A 19207-nucleotide genomic window follows, 5' to 3' on the forward strand; every position below is an offset into this window, starting at 1 on the left:
GAGTGCTCCACCAATGCTAAATGAACACGTAGCCAGAGAAAAGGCTGTATCATGTCTTTTGTGAGTCACTGAACAAAAAGGTGGCTCTGGACCGAATTATTTCATTTCATGGACACCTAGTGCAGTCCAAGATAACACATTTTATAGAGAGCTATTATCAGAAACATAGAGAGCCGAGACCAAACTGACCGACATTAAAAGTAGAGTTATGTGTAGAAATGAATTTCAGAAAACATCTAACTCTACCAGATCTATTCTTCTGCTTCCATTTGATCCAGTAACGTGGAATAGGTGCATATTTTAGCAAGCTAAAGGGCAATATTCTGAAGTGCCAGGATGGAACTGACATGATCAGGTGAGAAGGATGCATTCTGAGTTAAAACTGAGGCTTTCACTGAACAGTTCAGCTTCATTTCTACAGGCAGTAAAGCAACTGGTAAATCTAGATTAAAGAAAACCACCAATACAAACACGTTTGACCTTAAAATAACTCGTGTTTGAGGAATAGGATGCCGACCCACAGCAAAATGTGACCAAGCTGGTGACCAGCATCAGGAGGAGGTTGTAAGTCAGGGGTGCCCAAATCTGGTCCTGCAACTTTTAGATGAAACCCTTTCTCCAAGATCTCCAGGACCAGACCTGGGTATGCCTGTTCTAAGCTGCTGTGTAAAAATTAGCCAATGTCTGCTGTTTTTTTCTTATTAATATCCAAACCAATCCAACTTTATTTATAGAGAGCTTTAAAACAACACAGTTGACCAAAGCGTTGTACACAATCCCGAACGCAACAACATTATAACACAGAATAAAAAAAATATATTACAAAAACAATCAAATTACTGGTCACAGTAACGCACTATATAACAATAAGAAACAAGAGTCAACGAATCAAGCAGCGTTAAAAGCCTGTAAAAAAAAAAGGATGACTGTTAGGAGAAGATTTAAAAGCAGAAAGAGACCAATATATATATACATGTATATACAATATATATAAAATATAATATGAGAGAGTGCAATCATCCAATCCACCTAGAAACCCCAAACATGAATGTATACCAAGCGGTGAATACTTCAGGGGTTTTACCACATTGTGGGAGGTCGCTGCTTACATTTAGTTGTGTTGATCATTCAATAGAAGCGTGATGCTTACAAGTGACTCATCATTGTAAAGGAAACTAAAACCTTACAGTCATGTATTATACAACACAAAATATTACTGAAAGGGAGAAATAATCAACCAAACACATATTTCCTTACTTTTAGGTAGGTAGCTAGGTTTATAGAACATGTATGAACTGAAATCTGAGTTCTGTTACATGGATATCTGCTTTATGTGTGCATATGAATTTATCCTGTTGAATTGTAATCTAAAGCCCGGTCCACCATCTGTTTAGTACCAAACAGCACACAGATGGTTAAATACTGGCTGCTGAACACAGTGGAGCAATTAACAACTTTATTCCCTTCAGGAAATGATGAAGATCAAACACAGAGCTGGACTTGCATTACAGAAACTATAGTCCTCAAGTAATTAATTTTCCTCCTCTGTGACTGGATGTGTAAATATGCAAAAGTTTTCTAACAAGATCATGAGAAATGTAATGCCCTAAGTGGTTTAAAAATATATATTGCAAATTTAAATGGCTCCTATATCCATCTCCCCACAGAAGCCATTTCAGCCATAATCCCTCAGTCCCACTGAAGGTGGAAGTGTCTCGAAAGCAAAGCGGAGCTTTCTGCTTGGCACCATGTCCCACCAGGAGCGAATCTCCGCTAAGCATTTCAGCCACGGCTACATTCTGCAGTTAACTCGATCGTGCAGGGATTGCAGCATCGCGTGATAGACGGTGCACTGAACTCGTGGACATTTTGAGAGACCAATGGTAACCAGGAACAGGTTATTTGCCAGTCTGACCTGTGTCTCATGTGCTTTATAGTAGGGCTGGGCTATTAATCGGATTATTAATCTCAATTACGATCATAAAAATAAAAGGGTGTGATTATTTTTCTCTTTGCAGCTTCCTCTCCTGCTGTCTTCAGTTGCTAATCGAGCGTCTCTGGAATTGCAGTGCTGTGCTGTAAACTCCTCCCACAGCCGCTTTGCTTTTATTCAGACACTGTTGCCAACTTGGCGAGTTTCTCACTAAATCTGGCGACTTTTTTGTTAAAAGTGACTAGCGACAAATCTAGCAACTTTTACTGGAGTTATTAGAGACTTTTCTGGTGTTTTGACTTGAAGGCACATATTGTTCTGCAGTTACTGTAAGGAAGGAGCAGCGGGAGCCTCTCCCATCCTAAAGCACTCCCAGGCGGCCAGCCTCAGTCGACTCCGGCTGGTTAATGTAGAATAACTGCGGTAGGTTGTGGAAGTTCACAACAACACAGTTTATACCATTGTCAGTGACAACTGGCTGCATTATTTTTGTATACATAGTTAAACACTGTAATATCCCTCCATTATGGGGCGTTACCATAGCAACGCGTTAATCAGCCGTCTTTTAACAGGTAAATGAGAAAAACGCACTGTGGCCTGACAGCAGTTGTTTGGTATAAAACGTACATCGAGGCCAGCGTAAAATAGTTCCTATATGTGCGGTAAAAGCGGATTAAACAACTCGGAACCGTGCATTAGACAGTTATAACGCCCGAGTTTAGAACACCACAACGCGCAGCGTTGTTTAAAATTACTGGATAATTGTGTTAAATAATCGAGATCTCAATTTCAGTCAAAAAAATCGTGATCATACTTTTTGTCATAATCGAGCAGCCCTACTTTATAGTCACATCTTTGCACATCCAAAATAAACGTCTCGTTGTCCGTGGTGTGAAGCAGAGCAGCAGTGTATGTATCCGTTTTACAGATGCTTCAGAAACGCTGAACTGGACTTGCTGGGAACACACTGACTGACTAGAATTGCTGTAGTCAGCTGCGAAGCCACATAACAGACGCTCGACTTCAGCAACGCTTTCGCTTTCAGTGGAACACAAGGGTGACGCTGTTAATATTTTTATTGGTATTTTGACCACACTTCATACCTTGATGACAGTCGTGAGGGTTCTGTCCCTTAAACCACGGTTTCTAAAGATCATATTAGCTCAGTAACACTTGCTCAATAAAACTCTGATTGTTTTCAGGCTGCAGAATTTTTCCACCATTATGTTCAAACATCTCACAGGCCGCCATGCAATTCTACATAAAATAATATTCTAGAAATGTCAACGTGCCCCGCACGGAGGCCCCCTGATAGATCTGGGAGGTTTGAAAAGCTCAGATCGAATAAGTGGACTGGCAGGAGTGAGAAGAACCTACCGGTCTGAAGGTCTAGACCAAAGTAGAAGAGTGCTCCGTCTCCCAGGGCACACAGCAGGTAGAAGCTGCCTTCGAAGGTGGTCATTAGGATTGAGCGGGGGATGATCTCTGAGGACACACACAAACAGCTCATTTATTTTTCCTGTACGATGGAGTCACCGGTTCAACACGCACGGTGATAAATGTCTGCAGAAATGGATTTGTCAGAAAAATCAATCTGTTTTTCTTGTTGTTTGTTTGTTTTGTACAAACTTTTTGAACAACAACAACAACATTTGTATGCTGAAGGATAACCAAAGTCTTCTGCTGTGGTCATTTCCAAACATTTGTTTCTCTAACTGCAGGCCAGCTGTTCAGGACAAATTTCTCCAAAACACATGATTCCTAAGTCTGTAAAATAATTAGGTTGAACTTTAGGGTAGAAATTTGAGAGTGAGGAGATAAACATCCAGCAGCAAAAGCAGAAAACCATTAAAAAGCACAGCTTAAAGGGAAAGCTGGACACACAAGCAGAGTATGTAATGCTGCAGTATGTATTTTATTCTTTTATGCCATCTTTTGGCCAATTCCAACCAGAACTTTGAATTTCTTTCTCATCCATTATAATACCTCTTCAGGTACCGTTGGAGCTAAAGGGCAGCAAAGATAATGCACTCAACATCATCTCCATCTACTTGTCTTTCACTACAACTCAGTAACTCTGACTTCTGCCTCTTTCCCACCTCCGCCCAGCATTTCCTTATGCAGCGCTGTGAAACAGGGCAGTTTGAGCACACGGGCCGAGATGTCTGTCCACAGTCCCACAGCGCAAAGCGGTGACTCGTTGCCACCCTCCCCCAAAGGTGTGATGTCCAGGCAGGCCACCTCGTGCTCCATCTCTGTGGTACTGAGGAAGAAGCAGAAGAGCGGAAATAAAAAAAACAGGCACATTGCCTTGCATGCTGTGTGCCTCAGGGGTGTGTGTGTGTGGTGTGAGATGTGTATGTTGTGTAAGAGTGAGATGCACAAAGGAGCCTAAAATTGCTTCGAAGATAAATGTGTTAGTGACACAGACCAGAAGCTCTAATTGATTTTTGATTTAATGTGAGACACAAATTGATAAACCTCATCCTGAAATCTGCTGACTCTAACAAAGAGGTCAATCTATTGTGAGTTCATAGAAGATAATAATAGTATATAAAACTGTGGTGGAATTGAAACTACTGTATTTATTTTCTCTGTGTAAAGCTGTAGAGCAAATACACCCCCACCATGAGAAACTCACATTAATAAAGGTGCATGCACCTCCGAGAACATTTCTTAAGACATGGGCGACACATCTGCTTGTAATTAGTGTTTATCGGCTTATTTGCCTTATAAAAAAAGGTTAATTACCTTTAAGTTTGAAATCATTAAAGCGACAACAGATTTGACAGTTTTTGTGTGAAGAGTTGCTCTAAGCTACACAGGTAAAATTTAGTTTATAAAAAAAAAAAAAAAAAGTCAGAATTAGAATTACAAGCCAGCCTTTGGGAGTTAAAGATAATTCTGCAAGATGAATTAAACATCTGCAAGTTTGAACAAGAGCGCAATTAGCCTGGCTTACTTGGGTATAATCTATCTGTAGTTTTACATGACACGATACGGAAGAGGGGGGAAAAAAAACCCCAAACTAATTACTTTGTTTGTGTAACTGTAGACTTTTAAAATGCCTCTAAACATGTTAAACTTATACTGCATATAGACAAACTCTTTAAAGTCAGACAATACGACTGGATAAGTCGATCAGGAGGCACATTACAGGAACTTTTATGAGTTAGCAGCCAAAGAGTAGCAATGACAGAATAATCACTAAGCCATAAAGAATGTCTCACTTTGCAATTAGGTGGTCAAAAGTTTTATTCCACCCACAAAAATTGATTCATTTCAAGTCAACTTTATTTGTATAGCGCCACTTCACAACAATGTTGTCACAGGGCACTTTACATACACGAATCAACATACACATCATTTCGAGCCACTTCATACGTATCCTATAATAGAAACCAACTGATTGCATTGAGTCATGACTTTGATCCAATCCCCCATCCTGAGCTGCACACGGCGACAGTGGGAAGGAAAAAACTTCCCTTTAACAGGAAGACCACTGTGTGTGTTTTCCACTTAAACTACATATTATTTCAATAAAAGCATCTGTTAAACTTCAAAGGTTCACTTTTTTTTTTGCTTCTGGTTTTGCAGAATTCCTCATCAGACATTATTTTACCAAATCCTGGATGAACTGAGCTGCTATCCTCTGCTTTACCCTGACAATATTATGGTCTTCACATGGGACGAGGTAACCAGTTACATATTTAATGTGCTCTGACTGACGTATTAGCATGTTTTGTTCCAGATATTTTTGTGGTAACATCACACCTCATCTTTCTTTTGTGACCAACACATTTAGCTCTATTATCCCTACCTGTGAAGAAATACTTTATGCTGGGTTTGTGATTTCAGACAGAGAGAACATAAAATAGGCCTCATCCAGCTGTTAAGACTGTGTGAACTCTACGTCACCAAGAGGACTTAGCAACTGTTGCTCATCTGACAAAACCAATTCCATTAAATTCAGCTTTATTTGTATTGTGCAACTTCGTAACAATGTTGTCACAGGGCACTTTACATACACATCATTTCAAGCCAATTCATACGTAACCTATAATAGAAACCAACTGATTGCAAACCTAGCAGTCGACGCGGCCTTACGACGAGTCTGAGCACTGATTTTCTGCTAAATCCACGCGCACACACAATAATGTCCTGCAGAGAAATTGACAAGAAGCAGTATATTTGGAATGTTCTCTCACAATCTACATCATCTGATCTAGCCTAATCAGCTACATTGATTCCCTCTTATGCATGTATACTGGGACTAAGGCGAGTCATCACATAACTGGCCAAGCTGGGCTACAACCATTGCTCAGTTAATAATTACTTAATCCTGATCATCTGAAAAACTGAGAACGTGCCAGCACAAGTGTCACCTGTATATAAATAAAACAGCTGAGTGAAAACATAATGTCATACTTTCTCATTATTTTTCACTATTTGAAAGTTTGATTGCTTGATAAGAGTTTACAGTCTTGCTCCTGCCGTGGCTGCTTCGTAGCTTTCCCGCCGTTCGTATGCAGCAGCTAAGACTCAGCGCTGACGAAAAATAATTTGCCTTATCGGAAAATAAGTGAAAAGAAAAACAGCCACAGTCGGAAGCAATTATTTAGTTTCCAATTCAAAGGCCCTGAAGCTAAAGTGCAATGTTTGGTTGTAATTAAGCTAAAGCAAACAGCTGTCTGTCTCTTTTTTAAAAAATTTAAATATTGAGTTTTTAACCTTTAAGCCTCAACATAATTGGACAACAAAATATTTAGATTGTAAAATTAAAAAAAAGGCCAAAAAAATCATCCAAAAAAGAGGCAATTCACCAATATGCTGCATGTAGAAATGTAGATTGAGAGAGCTCGACTGACAACATTTCAGCCTTTTGATTTCCATTAAGAAACCAGGCGAGTGTGTCATTTACAGAATTTCATGACTCACAGCAAACCAGCTGCTTGTTGATGTAATCAACAGTCCTCCACAGCTCTGATGAGACACTTTGCTCCATCTCTTTCATTATTTACAAACACTTAAAAATGAAAACAAATACTATGTGCTCCAAGCAACCCTGGTGGCCATTTTTATAAGCCGTCTCTTTCTCTTTGTGATGGGAAAAAAATAAACACCTGCTGTTTTATAGCAATAAGTCCCAAAAACACCATAAAATGCCAAGCATTGTAGCAAAATAAATGAAAATAAATTGTCAAACTAAACCACTTATTTTGTACTTTAAAATCTCAAACCACAAATCAAATAAGAATAAATGAAAATAAAGGTTAATGTAGGATAATGCTACACTCATTAAAATGACTTAAATACATTTATTGGTAACACAGCAAGTAAATTAATAATTCAACTTTGGCACGGCTGTTTTGTTGCATGTGCTGTGTGCAGCTATTGTAACATCACTACGCAATTAATCCGCAAGTACTCTTATTATATAGACTAATTTCCATTTAATGCAGGGGGTAAGGTCAGAGCTCTTGTAAATATGCAAACTGATCTATTTGTAAAGGTCTCTGCAATCAAATGCAAAGACTGTTAATTATATTTGCTCACATGGGATTTCTATAAGAAATCTGCAGCTGGCTGAGCTGAGATCAACTGTAATAAAGCAAATACCAGCAAGCTCATACAGATAAAATCCTACTCTATTTAATCTTCATAGGGTCAGGGGAGCAGTTTCTTGCGTTTTCTCTTTGAGCTGTATTGAACTAAGTGAATGCTAGCACCAACCACACACACATACTTACACACACACACACACACATCAGCAAAGGATTAAACTTCACGTTGATGCACCTGTTCATTGCAACTATTTTTAAGTGCAATGTGACAATAAAAGATCTCACATCAACGTGAATATCATATTGACTATATACAACATAGTGCTGATTTAAACTCACTACCGAGTACAAGTCAAATATTTAAGACGTAAAATGAACTTGTATTTGTGCAAAACTCTAGATCTGTCCTACCTGATCTGTTTGAGCTCTCCAGCCAGGATCTGCAGGTAGAACAGAGCCCGTCCCACAGCGAGCACCACCTGTGTGTGGTTGCAGGCAGCCACACTGATGTTCCTGCCCTGTGGCTCCTTCCATTCGCTCACTAATGCCTTGCTGTCCTGAAGCACCAGGCGCACGGAGCCTGATGTGATCTAGAGGAGGGTAGACATCGTTTCTGTTTTATTAACAACAATGCTCTTTCTGGAAGGTGGCAGAAACAATAAGACAGAGATTTACAGAAAGGACACCATGGTTTATAAAGATATAATATTTATTCATCCAATATGAGTTTGTTTTTATTATAAAAAAAAACTCTGTTGAATCAACCTCAGCCAGTTTATATGGCAGATGCTAACACAATGTTCACAAAGAATAAGGTTAGTTCCAGCAAAACTAACATATGCCGTTTGCTCGAAACAAGATAAAAAAAAAAGTGCCGGGTTTGTTTGGACATCACCATGCAATTTCATTTGATTATCTTTGTATTACTCATTCTAAATAAGCGAGTCAACACATAAAAGCACCTCAGGCTGAAGCAAAATACAAAGTTAGCATTTAAAATTTAATAATGTAAAGAAGGGCCTTACATAGCACAGAAAAATGAGGAACAGAAGAGTAAAAATTTCATTTACAGATGGCAGCAGATATAGGAAAAAAACAGAACCAGTCAGACTATAAATACAGGTGCTGCTTTTCTGGAGAGAACCTTTAATATGGCTACGCAATGAGATGTTAAACTAGCGTATTTTTAATATAACATCCATCACAAAGCCACTGACAGCAGTTGCAGAAGGCAGAAGATTAAACCGTCTAATTCCAAATGCTTGTTTGGGTTTGAAGCGAGCTGCAGCAGAAACAGCTGCAGTTTCTGTGAATGTTAACACAGACACATTTCTCCCATTTGAGAAAAGAATGTGGAAGAAAATCTGCATAACAAAGATTTATGACGTTTAGCTTTTAAAAATGTTAAGCACTGAAAAAAACTATATATTTGTATTAGAGGCAGATTTCATTATATGCAGGTTTGTAATATTACAACAGATAAGCAGAATTAAAAAGTTTACATTTCTGTTCATTGATTTCTTCAGAAAAAAAAATCCACAAAAAAAATTCACTTAAATGTTTTTTTTTTAAATAAATGAATGCCTCATTTTTTATGGCAGTGCAAAATCATTGGAGATTAATGAGATCCAGATTATTGACAGCAGTGCGCAGAACGCAATGAGCAATTAGATAATATATACAACGGTAATTAAAACAGCTGGGTGGGTTAACGAAGGTTAAATAATAGAAAATGTAATTATGTCCTCCAGACTGCAAACTATCATACAGGATGTGGACAACAACTTTAACCTTTTACAATCTAAACTATTTAAAAAAAAAAAAAAAAGAAATTATTTAGAAAGTGCCAAGATTAAATGTGAGTCTATAAAAGTGGAAAAAACTACAACCGTTCAACTTTTTTCCTCTGATAATAACTCTGATACTTGATAGGTTTGACTTCTTTTGTGGAGTTATTGGAAAGTTTTAGTTCTGCGTAAACATGTAACCTATTTCATTTAAATTGTGATGGCAGCAAAACAACCTGCACTGATCAGGACACCACCAGAGTCACCATCATTTAAAACCAGTGGCAACCTGGCTGATTACAAGTCAGGGGACATACAAAAAAAACCCAAAAAAAACCCAAACACATAGCTGACTATTAATTTGACAGAGAAATGTGTTGGTACGTGGGCACCAGTAACCATCAGTCTCACATTTACTGGTCTTCAAACATAGGCTTGATTTCCAGTTCCCCCAGAGAAGAATGTCTGGGCAAATGCAGATTCCCAGTATTGTTTACCAGCTGCTTCTTTGGACTGTAGACATCACATACTGGGATGGTGTTCACAGTAGGCTTGCTTAAACTTGTTTACTGGAATGAGCTGCACACAGTTTTTATTGTGAGGTTAATTAGAGCAGCAAAGCTCAGACGCACAGAGTATGAGGAGGATGATGGAGCGAAATAACGAGCTACAACAAGGCTAAAGGCTGCAAAGGGCTGCCTTAGTGGCTTTTGCACTATGAGCAGTACTTTCATGTTGCGTGGAGTCATTTAATTCATTATTTGTACAAAAATATTGCTTTGTTTATTGTTTTTTATGTGATTATAGTGGATTTTTAAAAGATGGCATTTTAAAAACTATGGAAATCGGATGATACCACTTCAAATTTCTGCAGCCTCTGTTGTTTTAGGTCCAGTAATTATGGTGTCCCCAAGCAACTTTTGGCTACAGTGTTGTTTTTGTTGAGCTGGTGCAAGTACTGAAGGCCAAATTAAAAAATTTCATGCAAGTTTGAGGAAAAACTGTAAACTTCTGATAAACCAAGTAGTTTTCTGCAAAGCCAGAACAACACAGGTTGTGTAAAGGAGAGCAAATACACAAAATGTTCATTTCATATATGTGTATATATACCTACTACGAGAAACAAACGGTGAAATGGTGCAGAGGTGTCATAACAACCTGGAGTTTTCTGGTTGAGAAAACATTAGGCAGAATTTTACAACAGGTCTCATGCTCATTTCATGTGGCAAGCTGAAGCTTAAATTTAAATGAAGTGCAATATTCATCACAAGCCAGTGTAAAATACATGAAGTCCTTTTGCGTCCTTCATACTCAGGCCTGCCCCTTTTAATCATGTATGATTCAGCTCAAGCAGAAGGAATCTTATTAAATGGAAAAATCCACAAGTAAATGATTCATTTTTGTAATTAAAATGAAATTTGTGAAATTACAGAGCCTTTCCACTTTGAACTGGGATGCTCTGATACTGCAAGTCAGCTCTTTTTTTTTTTTTTTGCATCAACTACACTGAGCTTGTTCTTGTGATGCAAACTGACACCACATGAGTTTTTGACGTGCATAAAAAGCGTGTGTATACAAACTTGAATGAGTTGTTGATGTGCCACATTGCCACAGTAAAATGTTTGCTGGTTGTCCACAAAGCCTGGCAGTTCAGTCTCCTCAACCTCCTCTCCGCTCAGCATCAGCACTCTGGGGAGAAAACACACTCTTCAGATAAGATATGAGGAATCACAAGTGACTCTATACTTTTCTGGTATTCTGCTCACCGTGTCTGACCCACGAAAGACAGAACCAGCATGTCATCCGTCTCTCTGCCTGCCTCAGAGCGGAGCGGCCACAAACCTTGAATGGATTTCAAGTCGGAGTGTTAAAAAAAAAAAAAAATAAAAAAAAAAAAAGCATTTTACGCACCATTCTTCAGGGTAATGTAAATAAAATATCGAGCCAGAAGCCAATCTTTAACTTTTCTGTCTGGTTAAATGCTTGCATGTTGGAAGGTTGCAAATCCTTTTCAAAGAGCAATTGATTGGTTGAGAGAATAATTGGCCCCTCATCAAGAGGCCAGGGGCAGCCGCTTGCATTTGAGACTTTTAGGGCGGGCATGGTCAATAAACAGCTGAAGCCTTAACAAGTACGAGAAGACCTTAACTGGCCTGTGTGTCTTGTTTAAGCATCAAATAAATCCTTTGAGAGGAACCTAATTTTGTAGGATTAAGAGGTCGTTAAAACCTGACGGCATTCCTCAACTTGACTGTTCAGTACGGCAGACGCTAAGAGCTCTCTGGTTTAGTAAATGAAAACAAATGTCTCGAGACCTAACCTTGGCAACTTTCCTGCTCTTTTTGAAAGCAACAAGCCAGGACCTCTGACATCTGCACCATCTGCTCGCACTCGTGTGCAGAGCTTGGAGGAGCAACAGCTGGCATCTTGGCCGGCGAGGCGAGCAGATGCGCAGGATTAAGTGGCTGTGCTGTCAAGCCACTTGAGGATTTAGGGCCAGATAGAGTCAGGACCTGAGAGGTAGGTGTTTGATGACACACAGACGTGCACACGAACCTTTGATTCCCGGCAGGTCAATGCTGGCATGCTCATGAATCCCAATGCCGTTGCGGATGATCCGGAGAGAGCCCTCTTTGAATGCACCTGAGCACGTCACCAGCTGAAAGCAAAGAAGACACACAAGGACAGAATGACTTTTTGACTTTTCATGATGGTTATTACTTCCTTGGCAATTTATTAATCTAAACCCCAACTTTTCTAAAACATCTTATTCATCTCATTCCTAAAGGAAGGGTCTTATCTTACACCTGAATCCATCATTTGCACTTCTAATAATAAATCTTTACAGTTTAGTTAATAACCATTTACAGCTGAGCAACAACAGCAGAGATTTGAAATCACATGACCAAAGAGAAAAGCGTATGTGGCGTATCAGTAGCAGTGAGACGTTGCACTCTGCGGCCCAGTCAAAGCAAATTACATATTCTGTCTAAATGTTCTAATTATGTCTTTGTGTTTTCGAGGCTTCAATGATTAAATTGAGACATTATAAAGGCTATAACAACATTTTAATCATCTTATTAGTAGAGACAAAACATTTCAGACAAAAACACAAAGGCTGTGAATTCTCGAAGTTACAACTTAAAAATTAAACACAAACTGAATTATTTTGTGCAATGGTTTGTATTTTAGTGTCTATTTAAGTCCAGTGTGGGCAAAGAAGGCATCGCTTAGCCTGAAAGCAGAATCAAGTGTATGTATTCTTTATAGAATTAGGTCATTCATCCATCCATCCATCCATCCATCCATCCATCCATCCATCACACAAGCAACCAAAAGTCTCTCGAGTGTGAGACAAACTTTTTTTCCCCTGGTTCCACCACAGCATCTAACATTTAAGTGTTCAAGGACGCAACTTAAATCTCAATTAATAATTTTAAAACGACTAATTTAAACATATTACATGGAACTAAGACCAGCACAAATGAGGCATCCAGTACAGCAAAGAAAAACATGGAGAAGAATCATTGAATTTGACAATCAAGCTGGAAACCTTTGTAAAACATGGAATATCATGGAACTGGTTCATATGATCTGATGCAGCTCCATTATTTTGTTTAGGTGGAGAGTGAAATATGTTTTTTAAAGGTTCATTTCGTTTGAGAAGTGCAGCGTGAACTAAATCGCAGTCTGAAATAATGTTAGCGGACTATCCTGATGTGAATCTCCTCACTCCCCTCGAGGCATTATTTTGTAATCTCCCTTGTTATCTCCACTGTTTTTGCATCTGTTTACAAAATGAAAAAATAAATATATTAAAGAAAATGAAACAAAAAATAAAAAGTATTCTGCAGTGCTGGAAAGACAAGGCATTTTTTTCCTGGTGCAACTTGTGCAAAAAGTTCATCTGGAGCCCTGACAAGCTCTTCTGTAGCAATGGAAGTCAACACTTTAAAACCTTTTAGCTTTTTCTGTAACGGGATTTGATGGTGTGACATATTTTGGATATTTTTTGAGCGTTTAAAGTTCTGTGGGAGTTCAGTAACACGGTGCTGCACGGTTCAGCCGCTGGGTGTTTAACCTGCTTCTTCCAACACTGAATGACTTGATATAAGACATCTGTAGTGTTCCTAAATAGCTTAACTTTCACCTTCCAAACCTTAGGTGTTAAAAGTCACATCTGGCTTTTTCCTTGAAGGAACTTTGTAGGATTTAAAGTCTTTCAAAGACTTTCCTTCGCCACTGGCTGAACTGGGTGTATTTCCCACTGAATTTTTTGCCGTTTTGTATCGATTTCTCACCCTGAAAGATATCACACAAACATCCTCGAAAGCCGGTACTTTCTAAACAGACTGGCCAGCTTCGGTAACAACAAGCTTAGAGCTTCCCTGACGACAGTAAAGGGTTGTATGTGTGAAAACCTGAAGAGCAGCAAAGTAACAATTGTTTTGGGGTTTTTTTTTTTACCCCATCACCACTAGTAAACAATACTGTTTTAACAGAGGAACATCTGGTGCTTTGGTGTGGAAGTAGAAGTGTTTAACACTGTCACAGCCACAGAACCAGTAGAACTGGTTCTGTCAAACTGGTCAAAACTGGTGTTAATAGTAGAGCTCCTCTGTCAACGCCATTAACATGAAAGTGTTAAGATCCAACACCCCGACGGTTAATAACTGTGGTGCGTGCGCAGCTTGACTGGAGCGCGGCAGAATGTTATTTATTCATCCAGTCATGGTGCACTAACAAGATTAATGCCAGAGCCCAGATAATCTCACCCCCTGCCACCTGCCACCCAACAGTTTCATCCTAATGGAAATGGCTATGATGAACCTGGCAACTCACCCAACTCCCTTCAGCGTGCTCTCTAATGTCCCCATCCTGATAATCTTCACACGTTTGTGTATTTATTTTTTAGTCCCTGCGTGATACTCAGCACCGCATCCGTGAACATATTCATTTCTCAGTTCTAGCTGCATACTGTGCCGTAACGAGTTCCCTGGAAAAGGTCAGGTTGCACTTCGTCCTGAAGCTTTTGCATCAATCCTCTTTTGTCTTGACAGTCCTGGAATGCGTCTGCATCAACCAGGCCAGATTCTCAGTGGATTTACAGTAAATTGCAAATCAAACCATTTGGGATTGGATTTAGCTTTGGATCTCTACAGCATGAAATCACAGGGGAGGAATGGGCGAAGAACGCCAGTGGCTGATTGTGTGCAGGTCTCTGCCCAGCCGAGTGGCTCAGAGCTCTTGTGGACTACTGCCTTTGGAACTACATCCAGAGCCTTGAAGCCTGCAGTCAAACCCTGCCAAAAGAAACCTTCTGTGCAGTATTGCTCTCTCTATATTCCACTGTTTCATCTTCATTTGTCTCAAAGATTCAAGACAAAGACTAAGAAATGTTCAAATATACCAAACTTTATCACCTCTCTGGTAATAAACTAAAGAACATGCTAATAGCAGACAGATTCAATGAGACTCTGGTTGTATTTCACAGAAAATAAATAAATATTTTTATATTTATTTAGAAGGCACGTGTTATGAGTTAAGAATAATAAAAAAAAAAGATATCACTTGTATGAAGATGTGTCTGCTTTTAGATATACACTGAGATGCTGTGCAGTTCATACCACCTTACATTCAGAATACACACCGTTTGACATTTGCAGGAGGTAAACAAACCTCAGTGCACAGATGTGCTGCAGACTACGAATGTTTGAAACAAACAATATAAGGTGGGTTTTGTGTGGATTCAAATGGCCAAAAAGAAATTATTAAGACAGTATATGCCTTTTTGCAATAAATAAATAAAATAAAATAAAATAAATAAAAATCAGCTAAGATTTGTGATTAGGAGGTGCATTTTTATGCAAATCAGAGCCAAAAACAACCTGGACACCACAGTAGGAACATGTCCAAACAAATAAAAATAATCCATTATTAAAATGTAGTCATTTTTATTCTTTTTATTGATCTTTTTACTGGTCTTCTGGGGCATTACAGCAGCAGAATGATGATCTGGCTACTGTGTCGTTTTTTTCTAATTGAAATCAAGAAATATTGCGAGCGAAAAAAATAAGTTTTATACATTTAATTTGTTTTCAATCTTCAAAAATCAGCAATATCAAAGAATTGTGAGAATCGCAATTTAAATCGAATCGGCACCAAAAAAATCGGAATCGAATCGGGACAAAGGCGTATCGTCACAGCACTACTAAAAAGGAGGTCAGTACAAATAGGAGCATTTGTTACAAAAGAAACAACCACTGTGCGTTGACACACATATTCTCAACCAATATCTGTGGTAAGATATTTAATCTTTAAAAAAAAAAAAAAAAAAAAAAAAATGTTGGTATTGAGATTTTGAGGTGTACCTGGCCTTGGCCTTGTCTTTCCAGGTCCACCACACACATGTCCACTATGGGCCCCAGATTGGTGAATGTCTCCATCACAGTTACATATGAGCCCTGCTCATTGCTGTCCACGTTAAGCTGCAGAGAAAAGAAAGCCGCAACTGAATAACAACCGACACGACACGACACACCGGATAAGTGAAAAACTCCCTCATTGTATTTCTTATCCAGTTTACTGAAAATGTTACGTCATTCCTTTTCATTTTAAACATTACAAATTAGTTCAACTTTGCTGTCTTGCTGCATACCTTCACAAGCTGGGAGTCGCCCAGTCTGGAGCCCACAAATACCACACCATTGTCCAGGTAGGTCAAACATTCAGCAATAGATGTCTGTCAATGAAAGAACACACAGATATTTCAGTCTCTCAGGCTGTCTCAATGGTACACTGTCATAGATTTCCCCATGTCACAGATCCTTTAGTGTTAGCTTGTTGTGTCCACACATGATGTTGAATCAGACACATCACAAACATGGAAAAAATATATATATATATATATAATTTAGTAATAATCTGACTAACAGCTTGGCACACAAAAATGCATTGTATTCTTCTGAACAATTTTACTTTGAGTTATGCTGTGCAATGGCCCATCACGATTGTTATTTAAATGTGTGTGTATGTCCGTGGATATACTGTACTTTTCTGGTAAATGTATTTTATTTCGCTTATACAGAGGGTTGGGTTTATAGGGGCGATTAGAGAGCTTTTGTCTCATGTGAATGCTGTGGTTATGTCTAAGTAAGGATTGTATTGTTATCTGTATCTGTCTGTCTGTGTTGAGAACCCCCTCGAAAACGAGATGCATCATCTCAAGGGGCTATCCTCTCAATAAATTTCTAATTTAAATTTAAATAGAAATTATGAGACATTCCTTTAAGAATCTTTCACTTTGGGTGAGAAAACTTGTACAAGTTTGGACTCTTTACATATAAATAAAGAAATAAATCAAAGTGAAAATAGGATGAGGAAGATGTATTACCTGGTGGCAGCAACATGGAGTTAAACAGTGCACAGACAGACTGAAACTAAAGCTACACGGATAATGCCAGAAATATTCCAGTATGAACATATATTTAGCTTTCTATACAGACCCATTTTTACAAGCTCATCATATTCAGCATATGGTGTTGCACTGATGAGAATGGGTTTTAAAAAAAAAACAATTGTGTAAAAATAAAGCATGTTACTGCAGATGAACAATTTAAACAGCCTTTTCTTTCTGACATTTCAATCTAAAGCTGCTCATGCTCACCCTGAACAGCTGAGACTGTTAAGAATTATTCGATAAGGAATCTGTCTGTAGCTTAACAAGCACTCTGCCTGATTGCTCCATGCCTCAGCATCGCTCTGACAACCAGGAAGAAAGCATTCTTCCTCTCTAAGCTCCTTGGAAAGTCATTTCATGGAAGGTGCAACAACCCCAACGCTGTCAGCCTTGAACATGACATTGATTTTCAAGCACAGTATTGAAATAGTCATTGTCTAAATAAACTTTGAAGGATTAAGTGACACTGTTGCAAGCGAAAGCTGGAATCATTTTTTCTCATCTTCGGTACAAGTGTAGACAGACCCATTAGCTCCTCTCAGGGCCAGAAGCATTAAAAAGTCAATCGTAGCAAAAAAAAAAAAAAAGTAGGGGGGTTAGTCAGGCAGAGAGGGGAAGAGGCAGGAGTGGAAATCAACAAGCAAAGAGAATGGGTGGTCAAGCCGGGTAGAGAGAAGCAGATGGGAAAAGTGCCAGGGGACAGGCAGGTGGATAAACAGAGCGAGGACAGTCAGACGGAGATAAAACGGCAGACAGAATAAGACAAATGAGCACCTCTCCGAGCAGCTCCACGTGCAGGTCTTTGAGCGCCACGGTGCCGTCTATTAGTTCCTCCTTCTCCAACAGCAGCATGAACAGGCGCCCCTCCATGTCCCCCAGCAGGTAGCGTGACCCGTTGGGGTCCACCCGGTTATGGCAGACAATGGTACTTTGCTGTAATTCAGGCCAGAACATCAGCAGTCAGAACAACGTGGTGTCAAAGAAACACAAAATAACCTGAAACTCTTATTTCATTAACAGACAATTTGAAACGGAAGAAAGTATGTTGTCAATTTCTTTTAGCTTTTGCCTGACAAAAACAAGAAGAAAGAGACAGAATTTAAATAGTATTACAATAGTCAGAAAAGCCCCCAAGGCTTCCTGTCTGCACTGCTAACCACTGCCCCACTAAGCAGCACTACCACCCACACAGTGCAATTAGAGTTAAAGAACACAGTGACACGCTTGCACTGTCACACCAATACTAAACGGTAAGAGGGAAAAACATTTTTTGGGGGGTTGTTTTTGTGACTGTTGTCATTTTAAAAACAACCTGACAATATGTTAGCAAATTTTTTTAAAAAACAAAAAAAAACAAAATGAAACTACAAATCAGAAAAAAGAACTGAATATATGATTTATTTTTATTTGTTTAGATAAACAGCCATTAATTGCAGCGTTACACATTCTTAACTTGTGATGTAATATTAACCCACCTCATGATTTGGTCATTAAATCTTATATTACCTTTATAGAAGGATTGTATTTAGCCACTAGTCCCGGTTCTGTCTCAATTTCATTAATTCCCTGCATATTTTTTCAGTTCATTTATCTGTCCACTATTATAGGAAATTACATCTGTTCTAACATATCTATAATGTCAGTAAATTACAAAAACATTTAAAACAGACAGCCAAAATGTAATTTGTGATCGAGCCATAAAAGTCCACAAGCTAGCTCGCGTCTGCCCTCTGGAGGACAAACGCTGCAATCGCAACATTGTGGATAAATTAACTGATTATTTCTCTACAGCACTGTGATTTATTACTGTAGTGTGAAAATGTAACAGACATATCTGTGATATGCAAGCGTTGCCTACAGTTATATATCAGACTAATTCATGGGCTTCAGTTGTGGCTTTTAGAACATCACATGGCATGATGATTGCTTCCATGTTGCCCCAAGTGTGTGATAAAGATGTTCTGTCAAGGGGAAAACTGCAAAGCTGCTTAGACTGCAAGAAACTAAAGAAAGAGCTTCTGATGCCAACTACTGTGTATACTGAGTGGGTATTGTAAAAATATAACTTAAAATCCTTTCACTTTGAACAAACTCTTTGAAAGCAGCTGCTGTCTTGTTGGATTTGGAACTGTCGAAAAGATGCGAGCCAGACCGAAAACATCTGAGAACTGCAGCCAAAATATCTCTTCTCCACAACAGCCACATGATAAGCTCTCCAACTGGGGAGCTGTCATGACTGGAAGTGGTATTAAGTTCACAAAGTGTGACTCGGCTCACTCCGCTTTTGAATTAGGGATATTGTTATCGTCGCCGTGCTGTTCAAGCAGAGTCAATTTCTCACTTGATCGAGCCTTTACTAAACTAATTTCTGCAATCCTCGTGCTTGTGCCATTGTTTTGTTCCTTTTGTTAAAACATGGATTCAATTTTATTTCCGTCACTCCACAAAACTCTGAGTGGCAGCT

General features: G+C 38.9%; 1 protein-coding gene across 1 annotated transcript in view; it reads right to left on the minus strand.

Annotated features, from left to right (window-relative positions):
* ddb1 (damage-specific DNA binding protein 1) overlaps positions 1-19207 on the minus strand; it is a 49045-nt gene that overhangs the window by 20415 nt on the left and 9423 nt on the right. The window contains exons 7-15 of the mRNA XM_079242634.1: positions 17518-17676; positions 15943-16026; positions 15656-15772; positions 11841-11943; positions 11051-11126; positions 10865-10973; positions 7909-8087; positions 4033-4196; positions 3311-3418 (exon numbers count right to left, since the gene is read on the minus strand). Of these exons, the coding sequence (XP_079098760.1) occupies positions 3311-3418; positions 4033-4196; positions 7909-8087; positions 10865-10973; positions 11051-11126; positions 11841-11943; positions 15656-15772; positions 15943-16026; positions 17518-17676 (1099 nt within the window). The remainder of the gene's footprint in view (positions 1-3310; positions 3419-4032; positions 4197-7908; positions 8088-10864; positions 10974-11050; positions 11127-11840; positions 11944-15655; positions 15773-15942; positions 16027-17517; positions 17677-19207) is intronic.

This window comes from Telmatherina bonti (assembly GCF_933228915.1).
Source record: "Telmatherina bonti genome assembly, chromosome: 1".
In the NCBI taxonomy this organism is placed as follows: Eukaryota; Metazoa; Chordata; class Actinopteri; order Atheriniformes; family Telmatherinidae; genus Telmatherina; species Telmatherina bonti.